Below are 8,869 nucleotides of genomic sequence, written 5' to 3'. Positions count from 1 at the left end.
TCATGATAACCGGAAATATTGAGTTATGAAGAAGTTGTTTACTGTTAAATTGCTGTAATAGACAACCGATTTATCTTATGAGTTTTTATCTTGACAGAGGTATTATTCTAAGTTTACTTTGAGAGATTGATTGGTGAAGTTTATTATCAGTTTTTCTATCTATTGATAAACCCCCCCTCTCAAGAGTTGACTAGATACTTATTCTTTCACCATACCATCAGAAACAAAAACTAGCTAGGTAATACATGACTATTTCTTCAGAGGAGGCTGAATCTGATGAACAGATCAACCAAGCTCCAAACAAGAAAGGTGTATTTGCTAGGATTGTGAGAGAAAATAAGGAAGAAAAAAAGAAGCAAACAGAGAATGAGCCTCCCCAAAAGACTCCCAAAATCACAATTTTACATAAGCAGAAGCCTAAGGCAGATGAGCAATCTGAACCGGAAGCAAAGAGAAGAACTGGTAAGTAGAAATCAGATGCTCAAGACATTATTTGATCATATCATTAATGATGTCATTTTGGATAACATTTCTACATTCTTTGATGATTTTGATGATAAAGACAAGAAGCAATGAGAGGAAGTGATTGTTTTATATCTTAATTCTTTTAGTAGGACATTGATTGAATTAGAGAAAAAAATTCCTAAGGAGTTGTATGATAAGTTAGAGGTCAGGAAATTGCATGCACAAACTTTGGACCGACAAATAAAGGAATTAGAATCGGTCAATCTATGTCCATCAATAACTCCACCAGAGATTGCAGGTTTAATTAATAAGATAGGTTCAACTGAATTTAGTCCTAAACACCAGATTAATAACTTGATGCTAGAAAAAATTGAAGAAAATTAGAAGGAGACCATTGACATATGGGTTAGAATTATTTTGAGTCCCAGTTTTGTACAATCACAGAATATACAATTAGTAGGGGACAAGGAATCGGTAAAATTAGATGAGGAGAATGTAAATACTGATCCACCAGCTAGCACTCCACCAATTACTACAAAACTGGCTAGTGAGTCCAATTTTGGTACTGAGGATACTCAGAATCCCCTGGAATCCAATGTACATGATGAAGAGGTAGATATTGTAAAGGATAAGGATACTGAGGATAAGGTCTCAAATGATGCACCAAAAGTGAGTGAGGCACCAAGTGGCGAAGCCACCGGTGCATAGGAGTTAAAGGCTATAGAGGATAAGTCACCGACTAACACATGCAAACAGAAAGTGATAGATGTCCCTTCCAGTTTGGCAATTGACACATCATCCTTAGCCAAAGGGAAAATGCCACAATTTTTTATCAGTTTTGACAAGCCCTACCATATGATGTCACCGACAGAGAAAATTTTGGCCATTGCAGCACTCCATGCACAAGTTACTTAGGAATTGGATCACGAAGAGTCTAAAGATAGAGAATTGATTTAGAACACTTTTGTGGTTTTGAACCGGTTAGTACTAGATTTACAAACAAAAGAGAAAGCAAGCTCATCCGATAAATTGCAGGAGATTATTGAATTCATTCCTAAGCAATATGATTATTTGGTCAAGCTTTCAATAACTGAGGCTAAGAATAAATTTGTTGAGGCTCGGAAGCAGACATTTTTGTAGATGATTGCATCTGAGAAGGATAAGCTTCAAATTTGTTTACAGTCCATTGATGCAGCATTAACAGAAGGTGGAAAGGTGTATAAGATTTGTCTAGATTTTTCTAAGCTTACAACTTCTATAGACAAGAAAATTTTGGATTGTAAAGATAACTTGATTTAGATCTCCAATTCTTATAATCCGACTGTAAACTTAACAAGTTCTTTAGATGGTCCAATTTTGGTGGTCATGGATCAAATTTTGAGGTTAGAGAAGGAAAGGGAGAACGCAATAAGGAGAGCTATAGAGCTTAGGAATTTTATTGGTCCCCGGCTTGATAACCTGCTATTTCACAAAATAGAGTGTATTGTTGGCATGCTTGGCATAACTGATGCATATGGAGAATGTTGACTGAACTGGTAAAAGATTGTTGGTGATGACACTGTGATGAAGAGATTGAGATTGCATGATTGGATGACTTTGATTAGTTATTTGTGTTGTCATTGATGACAACTAATATTTACTATGTTTTTGTAGTCACATAAATCTGTCCACTTAATTAAATGAACATTTATTATTTATTTGATTATTTAACCATCAATAATCAGTTAATTAAATTAATATTTAATTAATTTCATCCTCAACCTCTTCTCCTATTAACTAAATAAATTATTCAATTTATTTAAATTAATTCATTAAGGCACACTCTAAATCAATTAAATGAATAAATCACATTTATTTAATTTAACCCCCTTTCCTCCCTTAAATAAATAAATAAATATTTATTTAAATCCCTAAACTACCTCCCCTCCACTTGCATTTTCGTACACATGCAAGTTGCATCTATTTAGTTGAAATAATGAATTTTATTTTAATTAAAATCCTATTTTCTCTCACCCACCAAACCCACTAGAATCTTCTAACCCATTCTAGACTCTTCTAACCCATTCTAGATTCTTTTAAACCATTCGTAATTAGCCTAATCACCCTCCCTAATTATTGCCACATTCCTAAGCAACTTGGAGTCACTTCTGAAAGCCTCAAAGTCTTTGAAAAGCATTAAAGGCTTTATGTCTTCAACAAGTTAACCCCTAAAGTCCTCCAAACCATTAATGACTCTTACATAACCATTTATGGCTCTTACATAACCATTAATGGTTAAATTCAACTCACCCACATCGTTAGAGACTTTTCCTCTAACTCCACCCCTATTTAACTCATGGGTCTCTTCAAGCATTTATTGCTTTGACCATGGTTATCCCCACTAACTCTTGCATAAGAGTTTGTCCATTCGATAAAGGCATTATTCATTAGATAAAGGCTTTTATTCATCAACTCAAGCCTAACCTTACCTCCCAAGGTTACCTTCAAGTCATGTCAAGCATTTAATGCTTCTTCCCTCTCCTCTCAAGCCATGTCATGTTGATATTTGTCATCCTGGGTTTGGGTTGAAAGCCCTCACATGGATCATAAACCCATCAATCCTGGCACTTGTTGAGATTACTCAATCTCAACCATCCATTTCCCTATTTTTCCTATAAATAGAGCCCATTCCTTCTTAATCCAAATCCATAAATCTTGTATGCATCAAACTTATACCAAATTTGAGAGAGAATTTAGAAGCACTTTTCTTTGTTATTTTGGCTAAAATTAACATAGATTAATTAGGCTTTTTCATATTTAGCTTTCTTTCATTTACATAATTAGTCATTTTCGTAATCTTGAATCTCCATAAGACATCCATAATAGTGCAAAAAGTTGAGGGCTACACTCATGTGGAACTTGGAGAGGAGAGGAACAAGGGAGGAGCAACTATGAGCATTTTGGAGAGCATTTTGGAGGGTTTAGTGTCTTTCCTCTGTTTTTGTGTGCTTTCTATAATCTGTTTGATATCTCTCTTGATATGCATGCTTAGGATTGTAGTTTCATTGTTCTTTCATTTCTGATTGATACTAACAACATTAACATTTGAATCTTGTGTTTCTTGAGTCATTTTTATAGTGCATCATTTGGTGAACCCGATGTGAATCAAACGTGCAACCTTCTGATTAAACAAACTAACTTTTTTGTGAAAATTGCCAAATTGCCACACACAGGTTGCACTTTAGCGCTATTGAACGTGTTTTAATGCCTTTGATAGCTAAAGATTTAGCGCTTTTGTCAGAGTTCTGGAACTTCTGTAAGAGAAGTAGCGCCTTTGTTTGAGTTATAGCGCTATTGTTGGTTAAATAACACTACTGTAACTGTTTTAGCGCGTTTGTGCTCTCTGTCTGATAGAGATTTCATTTTGTTTGAAAATATTAATTAGCGCGTCCGTTCATATAGTAGTGTTGTTGGTGTTCTTTTAGCGCTTTTGTCAGTCTTTCAGCGCATCTGTATTAAAGTAGCGCTTCTGTGTTTACACAGAGTAGCACTTTTGTAACAGAGAGTTGAGAAAAAAAATATTGTAACCAAAAAATCAAAATTTTAGGCTTGTAGAAGCCCACCAAAAACCTTCTTTTTCACTGACTATTTTCATTTTTCTTGTGCAGGTTTTCTAACTTCTTGTTTTGTAGGATTCGAGGAGTTAGGGACTTAGAAAGTTTATTTCCTTTTTTATAAGCTTTTCTTTTAAAGTTGGATTAAAAAGAATTCACTTTCCATTTTGGACTAAAATCAACTTCATCTTTCCTTTCGGACTAAAATAAACAAAATTTTCAATTTGGGCTTAAAAATGAATTTCACTTTGTAAAGTTAAAAAGAACCACAAAATCAAACAAACAAAATTTGCTTTCTTTTGCAAGTTAGGAACAAATTTTTCATTTTGGTTCTTAAAACAAACAAATGAACTTTATTTCTTGCAAAGGATAAAAATTCACAATCAACTTTTTATTTTGCAAGTTAAAAAGAACAAACAACTTGTCCTTTTTTGTTACAAACTCGCTTTTACTTTGAGCAACGTGCTTTCAATTTGGTTGACCGGAATTTTCAAATTCCTAGTTAGAAAATAAATTGCCTTGTGAAGTTAAAAAGAACACCATGGTTGTTGGAGCAAAATCTCCAAATAGCATATAGATCACATTGCAATAAACCAGTTAAAAAGAACAAGTGTTTTCAGTGTTTGGAATACTTGTGCAAAAATTTGTAGAGTGGTCCCATTTCTAACATACACTATCCTCTCCCTTGGCTCTCGTGGTCCTAGGTGCAAGAGAAAAGTGTTAGTAACACTCAAAATTTTTATTTTTAAGAGAGGTCTGCCAAGAGACACATCACTCTTGGGAATGACCTTGCATGATAAATCCTTCGAGCCGCTATAGAAATCAGGTGAGAGAAAAAGTTGTAGCCTTGGGTGTAGTTTTTCCTACAGTGGAACTTGTCGAAAGGACATATGAGCCCCACCACAAGTCACAAGGCTCTTAAGTGAGTCATTGCAGAATGAACTTACCTCCAAAGACATCGAACATTACTAAACACCTTTTATTATAGAAGCCCACCCATTCTATTGATTGAGGATATTTGTGAAAAGTTCAATGCAAGAGCATAGATGGTTTTGCTCCCAAGATACTCACCATACATATTTCCTTGAGTAGAAACAAGGCTTTTTGAAAGGCTACTTGTAGCTTGATAAAAATGGTGACTCCCCCATCATAGGGATCATCTATCTATTATGCTAACACAAGACTTAGTATATCACATCCTTACCTACCATGGCAAGATTCATAAGGTATGTAGTACCAAAGTCGAAGAAATATCAAGACGTGGGTTGAAAATATCGCAACTGGCCATTGACTTTAGGGATAAAGTGCGTTTGAGTTGTATTCGTCTTGTGTCAGACCAATAACAATTTAAGCCGACTTTAGGCTTTGGGAAACATAAAATACATTTGTAAAAAGGGTCAACAAAGTTCATGATTGGGTTGATTTAGACCCACACCTATTTTTACCTTTTGTTGAAAAGGGACAGAGTTATTGTGCTTGTGTGCTTGTTGTGTTTTCTTGTCAAAGAAATTCAAAACAATTTTAAACCAAGTATTCATCCAACAAATTTACCTCAAACATTAATAAAAAAAACAACATCAACAAGTGAAACAAGTGTCAAGTTTGTATGACCATCACTCACATCTTGAGAAAAGGGAGTCTTCATCAAAAGACCACATTGAAAAAGAGACAATTGAGCTCAAAAGCTCTTATCAAAAGAAGGAAGTTTTTCTATATCAATAGACAAAATTTTCTCTCACATAGAGCCTTCTTGCACCATATGCACTTGTATCTTCAAGGCAAATCCAATGAATTTGACAAAGAGCTTGTGAAAAATAGAGATTTTATTCAATATAGAGCCTTGGATTATCACAAAAACAAAGGAGGCAAGATCAACCCTGCTTTCTTTCCAAAAATCTGTATCACCTACAACGTAGCTCGAGGGTAACCACCAACCCCTGAGAGAGAGGAAGAAGTAGAAACCCCCTTTGTGACAAATTTTTTTTATTGAGGTCCATATTCTATCCACTTTCACCTTCACATATCACAAATCCATTCAACTCTCAAAAACACAAAAAGGTCCTGTCCTAAGTTCTTTTAAAAATTGCTTAAATCAAACCAACAGATCACTTTTAGAGTGTCTCTAAATCTAGGATCAATCGTCCTAAGAGGCATTTCTACATAGGTTAAAACTACTTTATGAGTGCATCCTCTCATTGCTATGTAGGTTGGTTTGTAAGACATCTCAAACCTTGCTATACCTTATCACATCAAAATTGTTGAAAACACAAGAGCATTTCACAAAGAACTTTGGTAACATCCAACCTCCAGTGTTAGAGATCCATCTTCTAAACATTTCACAAACACTTATCTTCCATCAAACATTTCATCACCACCTCATCATCACTTTCACCAACCTCAAACTTTCAACAACATGGCTCAAATAAGATTAATGAGAAACCGACAAACAGAGATTGAAGAAGAGGAAGAAAACCTCAACGATTTCCATGAGGCTGTTGGAGGAGGCACACATGATGAATATCCTAGCACTCCAACTCTCAAAGATATCGAAAGAGCACAACATAATCCCCAGTTCAATAGACTCTTTGACGAAATCCTTCGAAACAACGCAGATGCTCATTTTCTAAGACTTGCTCAAGAGGGTGTCAAACTACCCTTTGACTTTGATACTACACAGATACGCTAGACATTTGACCAACATAGCCATAACGATGGGGGAAGAGGTAGAGATTATTTTTGCTATGACCTTAATCATCAAGGGAATCACCCAGCTCCTCCTCCTTCAGAAATAGACATGTTGAGACAACAAGTAGAAAATCTTGCTCAACAACTCAATAGTGGTGTGAAGACTACTCAGTTTTCACTTAATGATATTCTTCCCTATACTTTTGATAGGAACATGCATATGCCACCTTTTCTGCGAGGGTTCGAAACACCTAAGTTTGAAAAGTATAGGGGCAAAGGAGACCCTAGAGATCATGTACGATAATTTCACTCAACTTGTTTAGAGGCGGCCTATGGGGACACCTATCTAATGCGCCTCTTCCCTTTGAGTTTGGGAGGCATAACCACAAAATGGTTTTCCTGATTACCGGGTGGCATTAGAACATTTTAGGAACTAGTTCAAAAATTCATCACTCATTATGCACATAACATAGAAAGAGATGTTACCATGGCAGATTTATGCAATGCCAAACAAAAACCAAGGGAGTTGTTCTTAGCTTTCCAATGGTGGAGGCAACTATCTAGCAAACGTTCTCTTCATTTGCCTGAACAAGATCTAGTGGAAATATTCATTTCCAAATTGAATGATTAGATGGAATTCCATTTAGACATTAAGGGCACAGAGTCCTTTGAGGAGATGATCACTCAAGGATTAAAATGTGAAAGAGCCCTTATCAAAAAAAGACTTATCAAAATCTACAATGAACCCAAAGATGGTCCTCGTCCACATCATAATAGTGATAAACCAAATTTTTGGAACAAGAACAAGAATGTCGTCAATGACGGGATAGTGAATACATGAACGGTAAAAATTGCACAACCTATGGTTAGGTTTGTGGTATAAAATCCCCCTCCTAAAAAAAAACATCATCACTCATCCACAAAACCAAGGTCACAATGCGCCACAAGAGGAACCAAAACAAAGGCAACATAACTACAAACCAAAACGCATGTACACACCCTTAGGGGAACCTATCGAAACAATATTGCGTCAATTGGTCTCTTCCAATCTTGTGATCTTACCGAAAACATCTAACTATGAGCCTTAGGTCAAACCTCCATGGTGGAGAGATAATGAACATTGTGAATTCTACCAGGGAAAAGGGCATAAGACAAGCAATTGCCATCGACTGAAAGATCTTGTTTAAGATCTTATTGACAAAGGAGAAATTGAAATAGAAGGACATGACCCTAAAACATCCAATTATGATCATCTAATATTCAAGAATCCACTTCCATCACATGATCAAAGGGGTCCTTCCACCTCCGGGTTAAACACATATACTACAACTAATTATACATAAGATGCCTATAATTATGCTGTGAATCACCTCTATGACGCTGATGAACAAGTTGCAACTCTCACCATCAAAGATCCAAATCCTGCATGTAACATTGTTACGTGTCATAGCAAGATTACCATTTGAGCAACACCACAAGGAACGACAACCCTTCCCAAGAAATATAATCTTGTGGAACAAGTGGATAAAATGACCGCACTCATATCCATATTAGAGCTTTTGCACTTATCCCCTTCTCATAAAACAATCTTGGATCAATCTCTCTAAGAAGCGTCAATCCCCACCAACCTCAACACAGATAAATTTAAAGCCATGGTTGGTAGTCACAGGTCATCACCATGCCACACTTTTTCTGAAAGAGACAACGCTTCATTCCAACAACTGCATAACACATCCCTTCATATTGAAGGATTTATAAACCAACACAGAATCAAGCGAGTCTTGATTCACAATGGAGCCGACTTGAATATATGCACCTTACAGTTGGTCACAACGTTGGGGTATGCGGTATAATCAGTGGATGCCAATAAAAAAATAACCATTAAGGCCTATGACGATGTAGAGCGTTCTTCCAAAGGAGCTGCTGTATTACCTATTAGAGTGGGGCCAGTGGTGAAACATATAGTCTGCCAAGGTCTAGACCTTCCTTTTCCATATAATCTTTTGTTAGGAAGACCTTGGATACATGCCATGCAAGTTGTTCCATCTACCTATCATCAACATATCAAGTTTCCCCATAATAGTGTAGAAATCACAATCCTTGGCGATGCAAATCCATTTGCATAT

The 8,869-nt window shown here is 36.1% G+C and overlaps 1 protein-coding gene across 1 annotated transcript; it reads left to right on the top strand.

Moving 5' to 3' along the window:
• The first annotated feature begins 245 nt into the window (after positions 1–245).
• LOC131876485 (uncharacterized) lies at positions 246–1,173 on the top strand. Its single transcript, XM_059221903.1, has 3 exons — positions 246–462; positions 632–723; positions 910–1,173. The coding sequence occupies exons 1-3, from the start codon at positions 246–248 to the stop codon at positions 1,171–1,173; spliced, it is 573 nt and encodes a 190-aa protein (XP_059077886.1).
• Positions 1,174–8,869: the final 7,696 nt, after the last annotated feature.

This window comes from Cryptomeria japonica, chromosome 6, assembly GCF_030272615.1.
Source record: "Cryptomeria japonica chromosome 6, Sugi_1.0, whole genome shotgun sequence".
Classification (NCBI taxonomy): domain Eukaryota; kingdom Viridiplantae; phylum Streptophyta; class Pinopsida; order Cupressales; family Cupressaceae; genus Cryptomeria; species Cryptomeria japonica.
This window is presented reverse-complemented; position numbering and strand designations above follow the sequence as displayed.